The sequence below is a fragment of the Myotis davidii genome, unplaced genomic scaffold, assembly GCF_000327345.1.
Source record: "Myotis davidii unplaced genomic scaffold, ASM32734v1 scaffold327, whole genome shotgun sequence".
NCBI classification, from domain to species: Eukaryota; Metazoa; Chordata; class Mammalia; order Chiroptera; family Vespertilionidae; genus Myotis; species Myotis davidii.
Window position 1 is genome coordinate 4,181,448 of NW_006298628.1, and position 22,727 is coordinate 4,204,174.

General features: G+C 56.8%; 1 protein-coding gene across 1 annotated transcript in view; it reads right to left on the reverse strand.

The window, feature by feature from the left end:
- Positions 1 to 258: 258 nt before the first annotated feature.
- The window catches only part of PLXDC1 (plexin domain containing 1), a 48,532-nt gene continuing 26,063 nt past the window's right edge, over positions 259 to 22,727 (reverse strand). The window contains exons 10-15 of the mRNA XM_015570790.1: positions 14,218 to 14,313; positions 11,616 to 11,697; positions 8,494 to 8,554; positions 7,155 to 7,290; positions 3,255 to 3,415; positions 259 to 1,743 (exon numbers count right to left, since the gene is read on the reverse strand). Coding sequence (XP_015426276.1) covers positions 1,624 to 1,743; positions 3,255 to 3,415; positions 7,155 to 7,290; positions 8,494 to 8,554; positions 11,616 to 11,697; positions 14,218 to 14,313 — 656 coding nt within the window. The 3' untranslated portion in view covers positions 259 to 1,623. The remainder of the gene's footprint in view (positions 1,744 to 3,254; positions 3,416 to 7,154; positions 7,291 to 8,493; positions 8,555 to 11,615; positions 11,698 to 14,217; positions 14,314 to 22,727) is intronic.

A 22,727-nucleotide genomic window follows, 5' to 3' on the forward strand; every position in this document is an offset into this window, starting at 1 on the left:
ACTTCCCATCTCTCTCCCTGGTCTGGCTTATGGAGGAAGATATATACCCGAGGGCCAGCCGTTTCCCACTCTGATTGTCATCAGCATCCTCAGTGAGGACAAACTATGGAGCGGCTGGAAGATCACCGTCAAGTGTTTGGATGTGTCTGGTTCTTTGTGGACTCCTGACCCCTGACCTCAGGAGGCCAAGCACTTAAACTAACTTCTTCCTTTTGCAGGGTCCCCAATGACAATGCATGCAAGGGCGTGACCAAATGAAGACTGATTTACCATTTATTTACTGCCAATATTGCTTACTTTGGATGAGAGTGAGCTATAGATTTCCATTTTATTTGTGTGTGTGTTTTTTAAACATATTTTTCTATTGATTTTTAGAGAGAGAGGGAGAGGGAGAGAGAGAGAAATATCAATGTGAGAGAAACGTTGATCGATTGCTTCCCGCACACTCCCCCGCCAGGGATTGGACCTGCAACCTGGGCATGAACTGAACTAGCGGCCTTCGGATGCACAGGATGGCACTCAACCCACCGAGCCCTGTGGGCCAGGGCGATAGATTTCCGTTTCAAATGCTCTTCAGAAACAGCCTCAACTCATCTCCGGAACAGAATTCCCTTAGAACCAGCTTACGTTTGGGAGCTCAAACTCTCTGACCCCCAAAACGTTCAGCAGAGCTGAGGCGGTGGAGGCATCTCTCCAGGTCACGATTTTCCGTAGAAAGTCCCTCCTTCCCCTGGGAGTGTCCTGTGTCCCGTGTCCCTACCGTTCCGGTGGCTTTGCTGCTCAACAGACTCCAGCGGAAGTTCTCTGCTGGGTATGTCTCCATAAAACCACCCTTTAATGGCCACCCACACCCAGCTTGGAGGAGGAACAAGAGCAATCAGGAAAGCTGTGCACTGACAGAGGACAAGGCCAGTGAACACAATGGACACGCCCCGTGCCGCTGGAATAAAGAGCCCCCAGGGCCCGCCCGGCCGAGGCGGGGCCCCAGCTGGGCTAACGGGCTGCACACACGTCCCACACGGACGTACCGGTTCCCAGCAGAAAGGGCGCGTCGACAAAGATGCAGTTTTCCCCGGAAGTTCTCTTCTCCCCTCTCCTTCGGCTCTCCTCCATGCGGCTTGGCGAGGGGCGCAGAGCTGATGAACATGTGTTCACGGACGGAGAGAACGCCTTCTCCAGACCCCACAGCCACAGGGGCAGGGGCGGGATGCGCCGGATCCATAGCCATGAGGACCAGCTCTTGAGTCTATGGACCCTGGGATATGGCGGCCCCAGTCAAGAGCCCAGTTCTCTCGTGTCCTATGCAGGGGCGCGAGGTGGCCGGGAGCCGGGCGTCTGGTCCTCTCCGGGTGGGACGGGGTCTCTGGGGCAGCTACAGAGTAGACCTCTGACAGCCCCAGAAGGGGAGACCCGTGGCATCGAGAGAGGACGAAAGTGGGTGATTGTTCCTTCAAAACTCAATTGCTTTCCTGCCCCTGCTTCCAGAGTGGGGTGCGAGGGCCAAACTGTAGCTCTGGCACCACAGACCACCACTGTCCCAGCGTCCCAGCCGGCGTGTGTTCGGAGGAGGCCAACGAAATCACTTCTCCGTTCCTTTCTCCACTTCCAAGGCGCCACGTGGCCTCAGCACTGCTCCGCCTCCACGAAGCCCTCCTTCTCGTGGCCGGAGGGCTCCACCTCCGTGTAGGTGGAGTGGTTGGGGTGGTTGCGGAATCTCATGGCCGGCCAGTGGTGAGGTCTCCTCTGCGGGGAACAGAGCAGAGTCAGCGGCTATGAGCTCACCCACTGGGCCCACCCCCTCCCGCCCCAGGGACAGCGGGGAGCACCGAGACTCGCGTTACAAGGACACTGGGGGCCTCCTGAGAGCTGGGTGAAGGTCAGGGTCCTCCCTCCGCAGCAGGGAGACCTGCTGGGAGGTGAGGGCTGCCGGGCTCAAGGTGAAAGCTTTAGCGACACACGGAGTGGAGCCCTGAGACAGCGGGAAGTGAGGACGTAGGTGAGAGAGGGAATGATCAATCGGGGAGGCTCTGGAAACGCCAAGAGAACGGGTCCTACAACAGAGTCAGCTGCGGAGCTTATGAAAATGCAGATTCGTGGGCCTGTCTCAGACCTGCCCCGTCAGCACCCCTGTGGCTTACGAATGACTGGTTAGGATTCAGAAGAAACAGGGGGCGTCTGACCAAAAGGAGGGAACCCCCTGGGCCTCTGGGTAATGAGGTCAGTGGGTTTGTGCTCCCCGGGAAGGAGACTGTGGTCACGGAGGTGCCACCGCTGTGCCAGGAGGGAGCCAGTGAGAAGCCAAGAGTGGGGCTGGGACAGGCGCTGCAGGGCTCTGTGGCCCCGTAGGGAGAGGGCTGGGCCGCACGCCCAGGCTGCACCGTGGGCTGGCTCTTCCAAACTCAGACATGCAAGGCTGCAGCATCCTCCGCAAAAGCTCCCAGAGAGAGCCACTCACTGTGGCTATGGCTTGTGGAGTCGGATCTAAAAACCCAGACAGCGGTGTGCTCTCCCCGCTGGGGGCAGGCCCACGCCTGTCTTCCCTCCCGGGCGTTCATCTCCTAAACTCTCAGGGTCCCCGGAGACTTGCAACCCGGGGAGCAATGGGCAGCGGCAGCTTGTCCTGGCCTAACCCCCCCGACCTGCCTCCAGGCCGCCTTTTCTCTGACTTTCCAGTGAGTCAAGCAGCCCCCGTCAGCTCATGTCTTTCCTGTGACATTTCTAGAGAGCAGAAGCAGCCCCGCCTAGACGCTCTCCAGGTGCTTCTTCTGTCCTACGCCCGCCCTTGTTTCACTGTCCCCATCTTCAGTAAACCTACTCTCAAAAAATATTAAATTTAAAAAAATTAAAAAACAAACAAAACCCTCACAGCAAAGAGGCAGAGACCTCAGTTCCATTATGGCTTTGAATAAACACCGGGCCTGGGGCCTGGCCATGAGGGGCCATAGATCACGAGGGATTGGCTGCACAGCACTCAATGGCCGTGTGTGGTGCTTCTGGTCTCATTTCTTTTCTTTGGGGCCTGATTTCACCAGCGGGAGAGCAAAAGCAGACAGGACGGGAAGCCTAGAGGAGTTCCCTGGGGCCTGGGGACTAAAAGGGCACTAGCCAGTGTGAGATGGGCCTGGATGGAGTCGGTGAAGGTTCCTCGGGTGGGAGGAGGCGCCAGGCGTGTGGTGGGGGAGGGATGAGCCGGGGAGAGGCAGGTACTGAATGGCCAGGGAGACACAGATGCGGAAGCAGAGCGGGGAGCCGACCTCGATGAAGAAGAGCGCAGCGTTGGAAGTGGGGTGGCCGCTGATGTAAACCCCCGCCAGGATGATGGCCGCCACGACGAGGACCGCCAGCACGATGCCCACGATGGTGCCCAGGTGCACCGGGGGGCCCTTGGTCTTGGGGGACAGGTTGTCCTGCAGGCCTGTGGGGAGACCGTTAGGGCAGGGCTGCTGCAGGGAGCCGGGAAGGTGGGGCCATCGCGTCCTGGGTGCTGACAAAGCCCCAGAGATGGCAGCTGACAACACCTTCGATCTATGTATCAAATACACACAAAGCGGGGGCTGGAGTGGGTGGAGTCCTGAGCAAGGCGTTCACGTTCTGGGCGCGGTTCAGGTGGCTTTTCAAAATCGCTTCACGTTGCCCAAATGTCGGTGGAATAAGGATCTCAAGAGAAGTTCTCTCTGTCCCCAGGCCACATAAGTACTTTCGGGGACTTTCACACCGGGCCTGTGATGGTGAAGAGTTTGGGAGCTGGAATCGGGCTGCCTGGACTCACACTCAGCCTCTGCCCCTTACCAGCCGTGTGGCCTGGGCACATTATTTAACCTCTCCGTGTCTCAGTGATCGTGTATGCAGAACAAGGGTAATTATTGTGACCTGCGGGGGTTATTGTGAGGGTTAAAGCAAAATAATGCTTGTCAAGTACTGAGGACCATGGCTGGTACCTCAATAAGCGCCAGGTATTATGACAGCAAAATGGCCACATTTTTACCCGTCACTGTCCATTGCACCAGACTGTGACCCCGTGAAGGGCAGAGACCGTGCCTTATTCCTCTCTATGTCCTCGGCGCTGAGGGGAAAAAAGGCCAACCCATCGTAGGAGCTCAATAAAAGAGATGAGTGAGGTCGCCTGAAGGCCCATAAACCAGCAGCCACTCTCTGAGAACACCCCAAGCATTTGCAATATATTCCGTGGAGGAAACAGTATTTCCATAGACTACGGAGCTGGACGCTCATCCAGTCCCGCCCTTCCCGAGTGGCTGAGGTCATGGAAATACAGAGGCGGAGGGATTTGTCCAAGGACAGAGCCAGTGCCAGCTAACTTCCCGATACCACCTGGCTGTGTGCGCCTCCTCCCGACCCTAAAGGGATGTGGAGATAATGAAATAGACACAGACGGGCATGCGAACGGCGGGAATATCTGATCTTATTTACTCGGCTAGTGGGTGGGATGGGATTGTTCAAAGGCTGTGACATGCATCCAGAATCATTGCCCTCCCAAGCCCTCTCCTCTGCAAGCAGGGGAAACCCGGGAGAGAAATGCCCCTGGGGCACTCGGCAGCAGGGTTTGTGCATCTGTCACCAGCAGGTGGGGGAGTTGAGGGGAGACGCCCCCAAGCTGGCCTCCCCTGACCTGGCCAGCAGCCGGCCAGCAGCCTGCGGGGCCTCGGGGGATCTGATGGTCAGGACTTGGGCTGATGAACACATGGTGTAGAGAGGGGATGTGGCTCAGCGGCACCCTCCACCCTGCGCCCCGCCCCGCAACTCACATGCACGTTCACACCTGCTGCCCACAGAACAGCTCCATCTCTGGTGGGAGCCACCATCAAACTGTGCTGCATTAATAGCCTCTTCTCTCCTGCTGGACCCCGACCTCCCAGGCCCTGGAGTTAGGGACACGTCCACCACCCCTTTGCAGTGTTGGCAGCAAAGGCCCGAGCTGGGTCTGGGCAAACGCAGGAAAGGTGGGGCCACCTCACCTCATCAGCGAGACTGGCCTCCCAGGTAATCCTGGGGGAGGGGACCCCACCTTCCCGCACCCTATAAAAACTGTGGTGAACAATGTTGGCGTACTTTCTGCCAGCCTAGGTGGGGGGTCAAAGGAAAGTTGACGTGAGAGAAGGTGCTGAGGCCCATGGGGGCAGGAGGCCAGCGGCCACAGGCCGCACCCCACCACGCTGCCCTGGTGCAGCCCTGTCGACTCCTCTCTCTCGTTTTAGGGGGGGGGGGATAGTCAAGAGCAGAGAACCACAGGAGGTTCCTAAGATGGGAAATTCTAACGGAGACACATGTTCCTTCCATCTAGGGGGCCTGTGCCCAGAAGCCCCCGGCCTCCCCGCCCAGCAGGAGGTCTAGGAAGCGCAGGCTGCTGCTGCCCCTCCCCCACTGGGGATGCAAGCCAGGCCAGGCACTGCTGCCCCCTCCTCTGGGGCGGGTCCGAGAGGCTGGGCTCTGAGGAAGAGGGCAGGCAGCTCTGTACTCACCGTCTCCTCCCGCATTGGGATTCAGCTTAGTGTCATCTTCCAAAAGAAAGGAGAGAAGGCGGGAGATTAGTGGAATCATACGGCCTTGGTCACTCTAGGTCCGGACGGGACTTTGGGGAGGTTCAGTCCAACCCTTCATTTCAGAGGCAAGGAAACTGAAGCACAGAGAGGGGAGGCGACCTGCTCAAAGTCACACAGCGGTGCAGTGGTAGAAGGCCGTGAACAAGCCAGCTTTTCCTAGTCTCCTGTTCGTTCGTTCATTCATTCATTCATTCATTCATTCAGCAAATACTCATTGAGGTTCAGCTCTGAACTCAGCACTGGGAATAGACTTGGTCTCTGCCCTCAGGGAGTTAACAGGTTGGATGGAGGGAGGGAGGGACAATTAAGATCCAGCCTAAGGAAGCTCTGACTGGGGGCCTCAACAGACATAGGGCGACAAGAAGGAGGGCTGAGGAAAGGGTTCCCCACGGAGGGAAGAGCATGGGCAAAGGCCCAGCATCAGCAAGAACCTGCCCAGTTGAGAAAGAAAACGCTGCCCGCGCAGCTGGAGGGCGGTGAGGGTGGGGGCAGGGGGGTGGAGAGTGAGGCTGGGGCGGGGCACGGCTGCTTGGTGCCAAGGCACCACCTTGAGGACCTTTCACAGTCTCCTAAGGGACAGAGGGAAGCTGAGGAAGGACTTGAGGGGCCGGTGAATGTGTCACAAGGTCAGATTTGCCGCCCGGCAGGCGTGCCTCAGAGCATCGACCTATGAACCAGCAGGTTTCACACCTGCACTGAGAGCCTCACTTGCCCTGTAGCTACAAAACGGGCTGTGGCCGAATAGCGTTGTAACATATTCACTTCTTCTCTCCTTTCCATTTGCCCCTTTCTTTTTCCTTCTTTTTAAAAAAAATATTTTTTAAAATAATGTCAGAGAGGGAGAAAGAGATAGAAACTTCAATGTAGAGAGAGAATCATTGATTGGCTGCCTCCTGCACTCCCCCTACTGGGGATCAAGCCCACAACTGGGCATGTGCCCTGACCAGAATCGAACCCTGAGCTCCTGGTTCATGGGTCAACACTCAACTTCTGGGCCATAGCAGCTGGGCCCATTGGGCCCTTTTTTTCTTTTTTAATATGTATCTATTGATTTCAGAGAGAGGAAGGGAGAGGGAGAGAGAGAGAAACATCAATGAGGAGAATCATTGATCAGCTGCCTCCTGTACACCGCTTACTGGGGATCAAGCCTGCAACCTGGGCATGTGCCCTGGCCAGGAACTGAACCATGACCTCCTGGTTCCTAGGTCGACGCTCAACCACTGAGCCACCGTGACCCGGCTAGAGTGAGTCTATTCTTTCCACAGGGATGGTAAGACCTCAGGGTTCTATGAGGATGGCTAGTAAGATGAACTGAAATATGGTATAAAATACTGGCCCAGGGCTGGACAATCATCCCCCCCTTCACAGCCCTGACGGGGGCCAGCACAGCGCTAGAGCCTGGGGTGCAGTCCCCTCATTCTAAACCCGGTTCCACTTCTCACCAGCAAGTGACCCCAATGGGGGTCTCTGAGCCTCAGGCCCCGCATCCGGAGAGATCAGGGCAGTTCTTATTCCGAGATAATCCCTGTCAGAGAGGGGGTACTCCGGGGCAGTCGCCCCTCCCTGGGGCTTCTCTCCCTCCTCTCCCGACGTTACCTTCCGTGGTGAGGCTGTCCAAGGAGAGGGAGGAGGTGGTGGTGCTGTGGTCTCCGTCCAAAGGGCTGAAGGAGCCGCCAGGGGAAGACGAGTAGTGGCCCTCGTCCTGGAAGTCCTCGCACGTCCTGCCCTCTGCCTGTGAGAGAGACCCGCTGCCCTGACAGAGGCCTCGCTGGTGGGCGTGCCAACACATGGGGTGGGGGCCGGGGGGGCACTTTCACCCCTGGGTGGTCAGAAAATGTAAGGTTCCGTGCATGGTCCAAGCATGGCAATCTAACCAAAGCTGTGCCCTGCATGACTTTAAGCTTCCCGCTTTATCCTGAGAGCAGCTTATCTTTTTTTAAATATATTTTTATTGATTTCAGAGAAGAAGAAAGAGGGAGAGAGAAACATCAATGATGAGAGAGAATCATCGGTCAGCTGCCTCCTGCACGCCCCCTATTGGGGATCAAGCCCACAACCCGGGCACGTGCCCTGACAGGGAATGAAACTGTGACTTCCTGGTTCATGGGTCAACGTTCAACCGCTGAACCACACCGGCCAGACCTGAAAGCACCTCATCTTACAGGGCAACTCGTCTGTCTACTGTTTTGAATCCTTCCTCCAGGAAGGAGCTGAGATGCCAGCTTTAAATAAACAGAGCGAATCTGTACATTCACCAACGGCCGACGGCAGAAGTAGGCCGCTGGACAGGATTCTTGTAAGGCCAGGAAAAGACTGCTCGCCCAGCCTTCCTCATAAAACAGACGGTGATGCGTGCCCGGCAGTGGGGCCTGGGGGTTTACGTTTAAATGCCGGGCCCGGCACCTTCGCCTTCTCACCTACTGTGAGATGCAGGCCAAGTCTCTAAACCGCTCTGAGCCTCGGTCTCCCATTCTGGCCAGTGGGGCACCAGCCCCAGCTCCCGGGGCCATGTGAGGAGTAAATCAGACCACACGTGGGCAGCCTGCAGGGGCCTGTGCTCGCACTGCAAGAGGAGATGGAGAGGAAGGGAGGGAGAAAGGACACACGGATGACCCACATGATAGCATAAGGGGTGACAACAGGACGCTCCCCACCCAGGATCAAAGTGTGGAGCATTCTGGGAAATCCCACTAGTGAGAAAGAACAGGTATGGGGGAGCCTGGAACAGCCCTTCTCACTCCCAGAATGACTGCCACCCCCTGGAGCCACAGCTGCTTCACGAATGTCACCAGGGGCACAGCCTCCCAGAGGATCCGAGTCCCAGGGGGAGGGAACAATTTCACTGAGAACCAAAGACACCTTGAGAGAGCTACCAGGCGAGGGCCTGCTGACAGCCCTCCTGCTCCCCACAGCCTGGCTCAGGTAAGCCTCTCACCTCCTGGGCACAGCCGTAGGCCAGCCACTCCTGGCGGTAGCGGTCAAAGCCACTGGAGCATCTGCAGGGGGAACCAGAGGTCAGATTTCTCCCCTTCCTTGCCCCCCATTCAGCAACAGCTCCCCCGAGACCACTGGGCAGCTGCCCTCAGCACCAGGCGGCTGTGGAATCAGGAGCCAGACCCTCCTGGACCCTCTATTCCTTTCCCAGGAGGAGGGGAAGGCATTGGTGAAACCCTCTCTTTCTGACCCAGCTCCCCAGGACCAAGCCCTCCTCTGCCCAGAGGAGTGTGTAGTGGGCCATGACCTCTAATGACCTTTCAGATCCCCTTGACTTGGGGCTGCCAGGACATCGCTAACAGGGAATTCACACGCGTGTTCTCATCTGAGGAAGTCTTGTTCATTCCTCGAGCCCCCTTTTTGGTGTGGAAGGGCCCGCGCTTGGCAGGGAGAGGCTGGGTGAAGCTGGACATCCGCAGGTTTAGCCAACACCCCGCTGTGTGACACAAAAGGGCAGACAGGAGGGTCCCGCCACAGGCTGGGAGAGATGGAAACTGGCCGACCAGGGCTCCCGGGGAGGACACTGTGCAGCTCAGCTGGGCTGCAAGGCGCCGGGCACTTCTCTAGGGAAGGGGTGGAGGCGTGAGGATAAACCAGAGAATGTTCTCCACGGCCTCGTGCTCAAATTTCCGATCTCCACTCTTCGGTGCCAGGGGAATCCATCAAGTGCTACTCAAGTACGGGGACATCTGCATGGGAAAATAACATCACGCGCCACCCGTGCTAAGAAGGAATTCATGGCTGGTTCACGTCCTGCACCAGCAACTGCCTGCCCGTCTGCCCGAGACCTGGGAGACTGCGGGCCGAGGCTCCCCGGGGAACGGGCAGCCATTCCTTCTGAAGATGACTCTGAGCTGCTCCACCTGCTGCCCCGAGCCTCCCACCCTCCCCTCTCCCAGGTCCTCTGTGCCCCTGCTGCGGGGGAGGGAGGATTAGGGGCACTCCTCGGGGGTGGGAACTAACGTTTCTTTTAGGCCACAGTGATTCCTTCAATGACTGAGCCTTAACATAGTCTAAGAGCACCACACTCTAAGCCCTGAGCCAACCAACCCCGATTCCAAGAAGGGCATCAGAAATGGCCGGTAATTGAGTGCCTCCTGAATGCCAGGTGCTGCCCCAGCCGCATGCTGCTCCCGCACCATCTCCTGGGACCCTCCCAATGGCGAGGGAAGGCTCATTTCCTGAGCCAAATCCTGGAGTGAAGGTCACCCTTACACTCCAGAATGGGCCACCGGGGGGCAATGTGGGATGACAGGAAAACGCCAAGGTCCGTGAAATTGTCTAAATCAGCTCCAGGCTCAGGGCAGGGAGGGGGAGTCCTGGGAGCCTGCAGAGGGTGGAGGGTGGAGGGTGGAGGGGAGAAGGTCAGCCACGAGTCCACGTGGTGATTGCAAGCAGCTGTTGGTGGGAGCGGCCACGGTGGCCGGCCCCAGGGCACCAGCCCTGCCCTCTGACCTTTCAGGGGCTGGAGAGAGCTCTTCGCTGGAGCTGAGGCTCCAGGGAGCTGGCAGTGGCTGAGCCCAGGCCCACGGGCACCTGAGGATGGGAGGTTTCCAGAACCTCCCCCACCCTGACCAACCCTCGTTCAACTGGCATGGTCCCTGGCACCAGAGCGAAGATCCGGGATTGGGCGTGTGCGCTCTGCGGGGCTGTCCGTGAGCGGTTTGCTTCCCTCTGACCCATTTTGCAGTTCTCATGGCTCAGCTGTCGCTGGATGCTGAGTCACGCGGTGGCAGCCAGCCCCAGGGTTCCAGGGCTCCTCGGGCTCCTCTGGGTTATCGGGCCACACCACCCCCCGAGACGGTGGCTCTCGAGCGTGACCGTGCACAAGATGGGCCACGCGCGAGGCTCCACTCGTAAAAGAACCAGCCTGGGGCCCACCCTCTGTATTCTCTCTGAGGCTCTGTGCCTTTCATGTGAAGGGGCCTGAACACTTTGCAAAAACGCTGTTTGGTATTTGAGGAGTTACAATAACAGCGCATTCCTCACTCCTGTTTCTCTGACCACACAGCCCCAGCCCCTCTTACAGGGAAAACAAACAGTGAATAAAAGCTGTGGGAGGAACACCTGGGAGGCCTGAGGGGGAGGGTCGGGGAAGGGGGCTCTCTCTCCTCCCAGCCGGACCTGTGTCCTGTGTGCTCGGCAAAGGCGATGGCTTCTATTTCTCTGCCAGGATATTGGAAAGGAGCAAAGGAACGCTGACAGATGTATTAGGGCTGTAGTGGGCTCAGGGACTCTGTAATTTGCAATTTTCAAGATTGCCCTAAAGGCTCTCGGAGATCGTCGGGCATCCCCCTCTCAGGAGAGGTCTAGCGCCCCGCTGCCGTTTACTTGTCTCGGACAGGAGAGCAGGCCCAGCTCTGAGCCTCATCTGTGAGGAAATGATTCAGGACCAGGAGGGGAAGACGAGCTGATTTAAGAACTTTATCCCTGAACCTGCCTCTCATCCTAAAACCAAGCACACACAGCTTTGTTTGCCCAGCTTCCCACAGATGCCTGGCATTTCCGTGCCCCTGGTTTTCAGGAAACCCTGCTGCAGCCCGAGGAAGACCTGCTGGGGTCCTGGAGCTCTCAACCCAGCAGCAATGGGTCTTTGGGTCACCCCGTCTCTGAGCCGGCAGGCCTCACGCGTGTGTGCACATGAGGCACCGAGCTGACATGCAGGCCCCCGGCTTCTCTCCCAGAGATGAGGATGCAGGGCCTGGGGCGCGTCCCCAGGACCCACGAGCCTTAGCGCTCGGATTCTGGAACGCTGGAGGCTGCAGGCCTCTCGAAGAAGCCCTGCCCCAGGACCAACCAACCCTTTCCAGGTGTGAGGAGGGGGCGGCAGGAGCTGGGATTTCCAGGAGCTCAATGTCATCACAGGGACCCTGCCACACAGGCACCTTAATTGGTCACAAGCCTCAGGGAGAAGCTCATTCCTGTGACCTTCTTGACCTCAGGGTCAGAGTGGACCAGCCAGAGACTCCGTCACCTTGGCAATGAGGCCAGGAGCCGGCCATGCTCCCTCTGCCCCTCCCCCACAGGCTGCCTGCGGGAACCAGAGGTCAGTCCGGCACCAACCTCTGGAGGACGTGGCACCAGCTGCAGTTGAAGGTCAGGTCCGAGGACATGCAGGCGTCGCAGCTCCGATGCTCCAGGCAGGCTGCAAGAGAGGAGGCAGCAGCCCCTCAGCACAGGCCCCCCCGGGCCCCCCAAAGTACAACTTTCCTGAGTGCCGAGTCCTCACTGAACTGTGCAGTCTCCGACTAACAGGAACCCTGGAGTTCATTAACGCCTGCCTCACTTGAGTCCCTTCCTCTTGCCCTCCCTCCTTTCCTCCCTTCTTTCTGTCTCCTGGGACAGGGGGTGGCGGCGGGCAGAGGAGGGGGGGGCAAGGAGGAAGGTCCGGCCCTGAGCTGGTGCTACCGCAAAGCCAGCACTTTTATAAGGAGAGACAGGCCCTCGCCCCGAAAAGCTGCCATCGAAGGCGCATCTGATGAGCAGCTGAACAGAACACAGTGACAGAAGCAAGACGTGCCAACCACCCACAGAAAAGTGACCCCTCGTTCGCTAAACATCGCATGCGTTTCTTCGCTGTGTGAGTTTTCATGGGACTCTCCACAATCCGTCAATCAGGGAATCCATTTGCATTCCATGGGCCCCCCAAGATGGAAGCTGGGAGCCAGCCCTTGGCCAGTGGGAGAAAAGCCGTCGTGGGCACAGAGTAGACACCATTAGTCAGTGGGAGGGACTGACTGTAGGCGGCACCTCGTCCGTCTGTCTGCCAGGTCTTTGCAGGCCTGGGGTGGGTGGAGCGCCACTGGCAGGAAATAGGCAGAAACTGGCCTGGCCCGAGAATGAGAGCCCTGGCGGGTTTGCTCCCTTGCGCATCCAGGGGGCCTAAGCAGTGCCTGGCAGGTGGGAGGCGGTTACCGTGTTTCTCGTTCTCTAGATGCTGTTGTTTTCCTCATCATACAGAAGAGGGAGCAGAGGCCTGGGGAGAGTCACTGAGCTGAGAGCGGCAGGTCTGGGTGTGAATGAAGATCTATCCGAGCAGAGGGTCTGAGCACTGAGCCTCTGTGGGGTCCCTCTGCCCCAGCACCTGCCCTCACCCCACACCACCTTTTCATGAGCCTCTTCTAGAAGAGGGGCCAGCCGAGGGGTGCAGAGGCTTAGAGATGGCCCGTCCACACCTCTGGAAGAATCTTGGATTACCCTCCCCTCCCCCCCCCCCAATAGGGAGTCTTCGGGGGGCAAAGCTAATTGGCCTCCCAGGGGCTCCAATCACAGCCTCGGAACACTGTCCCCTCCCCCACCAGCTGCACCCACAGGGGAGCCCACATCCTGGCCATTCCCAGTGACTCTGCCGGCCCCTAAATGGCCCTCGTTAAACTGAAAACAAACCCTGGGTGCCTCGTGGGTGCTGATAAGACCCACTGACCTTCGTTTCTCATCTGCATGTCGGATGTCCTGCGTGCTGGCCAGGGCTCACACATCCACGGGAGGGTGGGAAGCGGCTCACGCGTACGAACAGTGTCCCAGAAACTCATTCCCAGGACAGTGCGCGACCTCCGCCCCCCCGCCCGGGCAGTCAGCCCTGTCCTCGGATGTCCCTGCTCCTACATGAAGTGTGATTCGAGTCCTAGGAGCAGAGATCTGCTCTCACCAGCTATTGAGAAACCACCGGTTCTCAGGCCCCAGGCCTCTCTGGCCCAGAGGGAGGGCTGAGGCCTGCAGACTGTCCTTGCCCTGTGACCCCATGGTGTCTGGGTCCTTCCTCATGAGCCCAGACTCAGACTTGTGACCTAGCATTCGAGACCCTCCTCCTCCTCTTCTTCCTCCATCCTGTGCTCCCAGAACCTCCAGGGAAGAGGAGAAGGTGGGGGTCGGGGAAACAGGCAGGGGAAAGGCCATGGCTTCAGAAGCTGGGAGGCACCATGAGACAGAAGAAGAAATTAAAACCCTCTTTAAAAATCCAAGGGCGGGAGTGCTGTCCTCTCCCTCAGCCCGGCAGCTGCTCTGACCAAATCCTGAGACGAGCATCCCGCCCTGATCCTTCGGGTAAACAGCAGCCAACAGGGGCCTTGACCGTGACCTGCTTTCACCTGTAGGTGCGTGGGGTGCAGAGAGGGGAGAGGGCCAGGGCCCCATGGTTCTTGGAGAGCTGATGGCGAAATCCTTTTATGGCCTTCAGCCTGTGGACTCCAGCATCCCCCTCCTCTGAGGAAAATCCACTGATAATGCATTGACCCATAATGCATTTCCACCCTCCCCTCCCTGATGGATCAGTTCCGTCCCTGGATTATTTTTCCTGGGGCTCCGTCTAAGTCCCGAGAGGCGCCTCTCTCTGGGTGTCAATGATGTGTGAGTAACAGTCGCCATCGTCTGTCCAGCACAGACCACACCCCAGGCCTGAGAACCCAGGTAGTGTCAGAGCTGCCATCCATGTCCTCAACTCTCCCTACGGTGGTTCTAACCCTGACCAACGCTCTGGGAGGGAGGTGGTGGGAGGCCCAGGTGACGACTGAGAAATGGAGGCCCAGGGTTGCTCGGTGGCCATCCCCACACAGGGGTCGGTGGTGGGCCTGGGAATGGCACTCAGTCTGTTTGACTCCAAAGATCTTTCTAGGACACAACTGTCCTAGGCTGCCTTCCCCTGTCAGCAGGCACCGCCCCTGCTTACTTGGCAATGGGGTGAACTCCACGGCCGACGTGCTGGTGACCTTGCTGGGGTCCAGCTCCACACGGTGGTATTCAAAGATGGCCCTTCGCCGGGATTCTGAAACAGAGGCAGAGCCTGTCATCAGGAACAGGTCACGGGCAGAGGGCTCTGAGGCCTGGACCAGGAGCCTGAAGGGGGCAAGAGGTTGTAGTGAGTGGAACTGAGGGCAAGAAGTAAACCCTTCAAGCCTGGATAATGATGCAGGTGCTGCAGGGAGACGGGGGACAGGTGGACAGGAGTTGACCTTGGGAGATCTTTGTGTTGTTATCAGCAGGTTTAACTACTCGGTGCAGAGGCCTGGCTGCTCCTGGGGTCAGGACACAGGCGATGCCACGCTCCTGCGTGCCTCCGTGTCTTCACAGCTGCTGCTCACTTGACCCATAATGCATTTCCACCTTCTCTGCCGGTCAAGCTCACCCTTCCACATCCAGCTCAAAGGCTACTTCCTCTGACAGGCCCCGCTGGGCCACTCCCTCCTCTTCCCCACCCAGGCCAGGTGCCCTCCTCCTACTGCACTCACCACCTTGTATGGTCACTAGGTTTTATCTGGGGGGTGGGGGAGGGCATGAGGCTGTGAACATCTGGTCCTGAACCTGACCCGCAGGGAGCACTCTGCACATGTCTGTGGAAGGACAGGCTGACCTTGGAGAACCTCTTCCTTCCTGGCCAGAGGGGTTTCGGGGCCTGGACCCAGGCTTATGTCCTGCCTCAGTCCCTGCAGAAACTTCCTACAGGACCTCAGAGTCAGGACACCCCAGTTTTGATTTGAGTTTTGTTCCCAACTCGCTGGACAACCTTAGGGTCCCAGTTTCTTGTCTGTGCAGTAGAAAGACAGAAACACATGCTACAACACCCTTTGGAATGGTGGATGGAAAGACTTTTCCTAAAATGGCAATCTGAGGAGCTCTGATATTTTCCATCACACCCCCATAATCACCCAAAACCATGACTTCGGGTTGGTTTCCTGTGGCTCTGAAAAGCAGGAAGCCAGCCACTGCGCTTTGTGAATGGGTTCCATATGAGGGGAAAGGGCCACTTAGTGTTTGGTCGACCCAGCATTCTTCTTCTTCCGGATTGCTTCTTCAATTCTCTTTGGGGGAACTTCCCCCCAACCCCTGCCTACATGATCTGCAGAAGTTGCCTTCTTCCTCCACGACCTGCCTCCCTGGCCACACAGTGATTGGTCCAGGGCTGAGCATCTGATGGAAGCTGGACCAATCAGAGACCTTCCCTGGGACTTTGCAACTGTAACCAAGAACCCTCTTTGCTCTTTACTAGTGAAGCTAAGATGCAAGCTTGGAATCCATGAATGGCCACAGTTCCAAGCTCATGGGCAAGGCCAGAAAGTGAAACTATCTTGTGGAGAGAAGCAGAAAAGACGGCGGCATTCCAGGCTCTGCAGTTCCAGATCCTGCCCTGGTCCCTGTCTTGCCCGTTGTCAGCTCTCCTGTGCTCTGTGGGCTACTTCAGTATCCCCAGTGGACCCTTCCCCCCACATAACCTAGTCCGGTGGTCGGCAAACTCATTAGTCAACAGAGCCAAATATCAACAGTACAACGATTGAAATTTCTTTTGAGAGCCAAATTTTTTAAACTTAAACTATATAGGTAGGTACATTGTTATTCACTTAATTAGGGTCCTCCTAAGCTGGCCTTTGCTAAAAACATCCTCAATCTGATTGAGGTACGTTCGCTGAGGTCGACCCCTTCCAACTCTCCCATCCACACTTGTCTTGTATACTTGTTTCATCTATCTCCTTTCGTTCATCCTCTCTATATGTCCAAACCATCTCAACATATCTTTCTCAACACTACATCCTCTTTCACTCCATAACGCTCCCTAAAATTAACTTAATAAACTTTACTGAAAGTTTTAAGTCAACTTCGCACTGTATGTGCGCACCCGCACGTGGTAGTTTGTGGAAGAGCCACACTCAAGGGGCCAAAGAGCCGCATGTGGCTCGCGAGCCACGGTTTGCCGACCACTGACCTAGTCTGAGTTGGGTTTTTGTCACTAGAAGCCCAGAGTAGGCGAGGATATAATTTTCTCATTCAGCTGAAGGTGGTTTGGAGGAAAGTTGGCCGTAGAGCTCAATTGGGGGACCCATGAAAGAGAGGGTGTCCTGTGCCATTGCTGGGAGCCCGTTTCCCTCCTTTATGAGGAATCCGATGCTTAAAAAATATCTCATCTTGGGGTGGTGAACACACAATACCATATACAGAGGATGTATTATAGAATTGTACACCTGAAACCTATATAATTTTACTGACAAATGTCATCCAGAGAAATTAAATTAAAAAACTATATATAAAGAATATCTCAGCTATGTTTCTTTCATTATTTATTCCCTAATCTTGGAATTGTTCCCTCCTACTTAACCCAGCATTGAACCCCAGGCGGGTCAGGTGCCAAAGCAAGCGCTCTTCCCACCCACCCCACTGCCCCACCGCGGAGTCACGGCGGACACCTCAGCCCCTGAAACCCACGAGACCGCAAACATCCTCGAAACACATTCCACGCAAACCGCTCTGGCTTCGATGCCAGCAGCGCTCCCCTGGAACTAAACAGGAATCTGCAGCTCCACCGCGGAGGCCTGCGCCTGCGGTGCTGGCGCTACCCGCTCGCCTGCCACCAGGAGGGTCTGTTACCCAGGGGTCAGGGCCCGCTCTGGGCTGAGTGGGAAGGGGAGGAATGCGTGGGGACCCACAAGAATGTGGAGGAAGAGAAGTGCTGCCTCAGGAGGGGACCACACAGGGAGGGGCGGCTTAGGCTCTGCCCTTCCCATCTGTGTGACCTTGGACACGGGATTAAGCTCAGCGAGCCTCATGCACAAATGGAACTAGTTATTCCACACTTAGGGGGCTGTTCTGGGAATTCAAGTAGGCACTCCGGCCAGAGGAGCCACTCACAGTGTGCGGCTCCTTTCTCCTCACCGCCCGCTCCTTCTGTTTGGTTTTCCTGCGGCTGAGACTCTGGGGCATTTTCAGCCTCTCCCAGCCCCTCACTCCTTCCCTCCCCTCACCCCAGCGTGTTTCTTGTCAGCGATTCTCGAGAGGGTCCCTCAGCTCCTCCGCAACTTCTGAGGATGCTGTGGATGGAGCGCCCCACCCAAGAGGCAGCCGACCCCCGGGAGTATCAGTGACCCTCCTCTGAGCTCCAGGGCGCCCTGTGCAATGCCCTGTGTCATCTGTTACACTGCTCCACCTACATTCACTTTGCTGGCCACCTGCGCCTCCAGGCTGCCAGCTCCCAAGGACAGAGCCTGCAGGTTACTTGTCTTTGCTTCCCAACCCCAAGCACCAGGCCCTGCACATAACAGGACATCAAAACAGGACAGTAGCCCTAGCCGGTTTGGCTCAGTGGGTAGAGTGTCAGCCTGCGAACTGAAGGGGCCCGGGTTTGATTCTGGCCAAAGGCATATGCCCAGGTTGTGGGCTCGATCCCTAGTAGGGAGCATGCAGGAGGCAGTCGATCAATGATTCTCTCATCACTGATGTTTCTCCCTCTCCCTTTCTCTCTGAAATCAATAAAAATATATATTTTTAAAAAATGAATATTTTTAAATGAATGGGTTACAGAGAGAAAACCTCAGCAACATATTATAACTTCAGCCCGCAGCCCAAAGGAAGCACGCCCTTCCTCCCCAGCCCAGCACAGATTATGGCCTTTCTCCGAAGGGCCACCCCACTGGGGCAGCGAAGGCCAGAGAAGTCACAGCTCCAAGGAGACGAGTTGGCTGGCAGGACTTCTCCGCCTGCAAGGATGCAGGGACCGCCACCCTTGGCTAGAAGGACAGTGAAACGGAGGGACTCAGGGACTCAGGGTTGGGGTACAAAAAGAGACAGGGGTTTGTCAAGGGAGCCGATTTCAGAGACAAAAAGCAGCACCCAGGGAAAGCGGGGTCCCCAGCAGAATCTGGGGGGGTGGGTCTCCCCACCAGCCGGGCTCAAAGTGGAGTTGGGGTTGTGCCTCGAGTGAGGGGCAGCCAGAGATGGTCAGATGTCCTCCAAAAGCCACCATGGCCCTCCCAGCAGGGCAGGGGGATCAGTGTGGCAGGAAGGAGGCGGCGGGTAGGTGTGCGCAAACATACCTCTGATTTAAAACACTTGCTCATTTCAACCGCCCACTTATACTTATTTGAGCGTAAGGCTCTGGTCATGCTTTTCTTTCTTCTATAAACAGAAGCCTTAGCATCCCCGTGGGCTTATTCGCTCTTGGACTATTTTGCCAACATCTGGGGCTCGCCCGAGGACAATGACGTCTGTCGGAATGGCCAGCAGATCCCTCCCGGAACCCAGACGGAGGCCACCCCAGAGCCACATATTTGGCCGTTTGAGACGTTCTGTTTTATCTCTGCTTCCACTCATCAAAGACTCAGAAATCCTAAGGTCCAGACACGGAAAGTCCTGCACCCAATTAAGAAACGCCCAGGGTGCAAAAGAGGGGTTTCCGTGTCCCGTTTGTTGCCACACAGACACCATGGAAACGGCCTCGCTCAGAAAGAGAGCTGCACCGTTCAGAAAAACCAGACGGGTAGGCCCCACTACCAGCGTCCCTCCGAGATGGGTGGTTACGGTATAAACAAATGTCAGACAGGGGTCTGGGGAAAAGCGTTCACCCGCTCATTCATGTATTTGCTCATTTGGTTATTTCTTCAATAATTATGCATCGAGCCACAGAGATACACACGATGAGGGGCCTGCCCCCGAGGGGGATCCCTCCTCAGCACGACAGCCTAGTAGGCCAGGGGCAGACCGAGGAGAGGAAGCAAGAAATGGCCAGGCTCGGCCAGCAGCGCCGAGGGAAAAGCAGAAGCAAAAAGAGGGGAGGGAGACAGGGCCCCCAGACGGATGCGAAGCTCCAGTGGAGGGTTCTGTGAAGGGCCCTGTATCCAGAGCGGCCAGAGGCGAAACAGGCCGATCCGGGGGTGACAGGTCCCCGCCCAGCACGCCCTCACTTGGCGGGTCCTTCGCCCTCTTCTGCAGCCAGCTCCGGAGCCTCCCGCCCAGCGGCCGGCACAGGCCTCTGACACATTTCTGGACTCACATCTGCCTTTGAAAGGAAAGGAAAGTTCTGGTAAAGGAGAAGGCCCACATGTGGAGGGCCATCCGAGGCCATTCCGGGGCCAGCCAAGGGGCAGCCTATAACTTGGAGCCTTTAATAATGAAATCTCCCTTAATTGACTCCACTTATTCAGAATCTGTCAGCTCTGACATTAGCTACACTCAAGTTGCTTTTGTTACTGTCCATAAAAGAAAAGGTTTCTTAAACAAATGAATAGGTTGAGGAGAGCGGCTCCCGCCACGACTGAGTAACAGAAGCGCAAGGGTCCAGAGTTGCCGCTGGTTCCGGTCAAGGTGCAGCGGTGTGAGTTGCTGTTGGGAGCGGAGGGGTCAGGCCCCGGGAACGGGACAGCAGCAGGCGGCCCCGGGAGCTTTGCTGCAAGCGGGGCCTCCAAGGGGTTCCTCCCTTCAAGCCCCAATCATGCTTCTCTCAGGACATGAAGGGGACGTGCACCGCTGCAAGTTTCACCCCAATGGATCCACCTGAGCATCTGCAGGATTCGACCCCCTGATGTTGCTGTAGAAGGTCTATGGTGACTGTGAAACTATGCAATATTGAAGGGACACGGTGGAGCAGTGACGGAACTGCACTATAACACAGATGGCAGTCTGCTCTGCTCAGCATCCACAGATAAACTGTGGCAGTGTGGGATAGCGAAACAGGCGAGAGGGTGAAAAGGCTGGAGGGACGTACTTCCTTGGTGAATTCCTGTGACCCGGCCAGGAGGGGCCCCCAGCTTGTTGGCAGTGACTATGGGACAGTTAAGCTCTGGGACATGTGGGAGAGAGCAGCCATGCAGACATCTCAGAATACCCCCCAGGTGTTGGCTGTGACCTTCAATGACACAAGCCATCAGATTATTCCTGGTGGAACAGACGATGATATCAAGGTCTGGGACCTGCGTCGAAACAAGCTGACCGACACCACGCGAGGCCATGCGGATTCAGTAACGGGCCCGAGTTTACATCCTGAAGGCTCTTATCTTCGGTCCGATGCAACGGACAATACAGTGCGGGCCTGGGATGTCCGGCCACTGGCTCCCAAAGGGAGATGTGTCAAGATATTTCAAGGAAGTGTCCACAACTTTGAAAAGAATCTTCTGAGATGTTCTTGGTCACCTGCTGGAGCAAGGTAGCAGCTGGCTCAGCCGGCAGGTTTGTGTATGTGTGCGACCCCCCAAGCAGGAGGATGCTGTATCAGCTGCCGGGCCAGGCTGGCCCCATCAGTGAAGTGGCTTTCCACCCCGATGAGCCCACTGTTCCATCAGCATCCGGTGACAAGAGACTGAACATGGGGGAGGTCCAGTGAAGATCAGGAAGGGAAGACCCCACGGCTGCCTGACCTCAGACTGCCTCCGTGGCAACAAGTGGTGCCCAAGCCAGCATCCTCCCTTCAGATGCAGATCAAGAAGCCAGGAGGAGGTGGCCATAGCCCAACAACCACATGCGTCTCATTTCACCAGGAGGGATGATTAAAGCCAGCTTACAGAGGCCTCTAAAAACCGCCTGCCAGATTTCAGGGACGGTTTGGTTTTTTTCTTCTTTACTTTTATTTTTTTCTTCAAAGGGACAGACATTGGTTGGTTTGTAGCTTCCCGTTTTCTCATCCAGATTGAGGACAGGGAATGTGGTGACTGAAATGTGCTTTTTGGGGATTTATTTGAATAATTGGCTTGTATATTTTATTTCTGTGTTTCTCTGAGTCATTTCGTATTAAAAGCCAAATAGATGCCTTTTTACAAGAAAAAAACCCACACACACACAAACGAAGAGAGGAAATGACACGGACGTCTGGGACCACCTCCGGCCAAATGAAGAGTGGGTTTCGTGCGCCTCTGCAGAAGGACGCTGCTCACTGCACACGAGTCCTTTCCCTGCGTCAGTGCACCCTCTGCAGACTCCGCTCCAAAGCCCGTGCAGCAGTTTATAGCAGGAAGTGGTGGAAAGAAAGTGTCCTTCCCTCAGCCCCAGGAGTGAGAACGCACAGAATTCCCCGGCCCTCAGGCTGGGAAGCCAGAAAGTCTCTGGAGAGGCTGCTGTCATGGGGGGATTTTTTTTTCTTTTAATGAATTAAAGAGTTTTGTGTGTTTTTTTAAATATATGTTTGTATTGATTTCAGAGAGGAAGGAAGAGGAAGAGAGAGAAACATCAATGATGAGAGAGAGACCCATTGTTCGGCTGCCTCCTGCACAACCCCTACTGGGGATTGAGCCCGCAACCCGGGCACGTGTCCTTGACCAGAATCAAACCCGGGACCCTTCAGTCCACAGGCCAACACTCTACCCACTGAGCCACACCAGCCAGGGCTGGACTCTTGAATAGGGAGGAACCAAACTCCCCTCCGCACAGTGCCCCGGGCAGGGAGGAGCCGAGCTTGGGAACAAGGGCTGCGATGCCACCCATTCTACACTGAGGTGGGCCTGGCCCATGGGGTTATCCTTGGTGACCACAGGGCGCCGACCACAGCACTCCCCCTGAACTCTGTCTTGTTTCAGCCCCGGCTGTTTGGGATGTACTGTTATCTGCAGCTCGACCGAATCCAACGAATTCCCCGCCCCCCGGGTTGCATATCAGACCCAGAGGAACCTGACCGCTGAGCCGCGGAAAAGCCATGGTTCCCCACAGCAGAGATCACGGCTCATTTTAAAACCCAAGGCAGGCCATGGCGACTGTCCCAGAAAAGCGCCCGCCTGTGCGTATGCTCCACCCGCAAGTGTGGGCCTGGAGCCCCACGCTAAACACCTTGACAGACAGACGCCGTGACCAACGCCCGCGCCCCCAAACCCAAGCGGTGTCAGGCCCTGTCCCCATTTGGCAGAGAGCGGAGGCCAGTGACACTCGCTCTGTGTGACTCACTGTGGGAGCGCCTGCCTGCCACGGGGACTGGGCAGAGAGCTGGGGCCAGGTGAGCTCTGTGGAGCACGCGGCTAACTGGGGAGGAGGCGGATGAGCAGGTCGTGTGATGGGTTTAATAGTAAAGGAATTAACAAAGTGCGAGGTGAGTGGAACAGGAAACCAAGGGTTTTGTGGCAGGGAGGCGGCACCACTGGGCTTGGCCAGTTGATAGAGGAGGGGTAGTGGATACAGGAGCTGTGTCACAGGGATTTGGATTGCCCTTGGCATGTCTGGGGAGCACCGGGCATACACACCAGTGCTGCCCAGACCGAGCGGTGGGCACCAGGAGGGTTTGGATCTGAGGCTAGACAGTCAGGCTGTGCGGCTGCACGGGGCCTCGAATGCCACTCTCAGCTTTGTGGCTGGACGCTTCAGGCAACAAGGGGCCGGAGAATGACATGAGCAGGTCTGTCTGGCAGTGACGCGGACTGGGGGCCAGGCTCGGGCTTCTGTGGACACCACAGCCCAGCACAGAGCGCTGGAGTCACCAAGGCCAGCCGTTCCCACGACAGA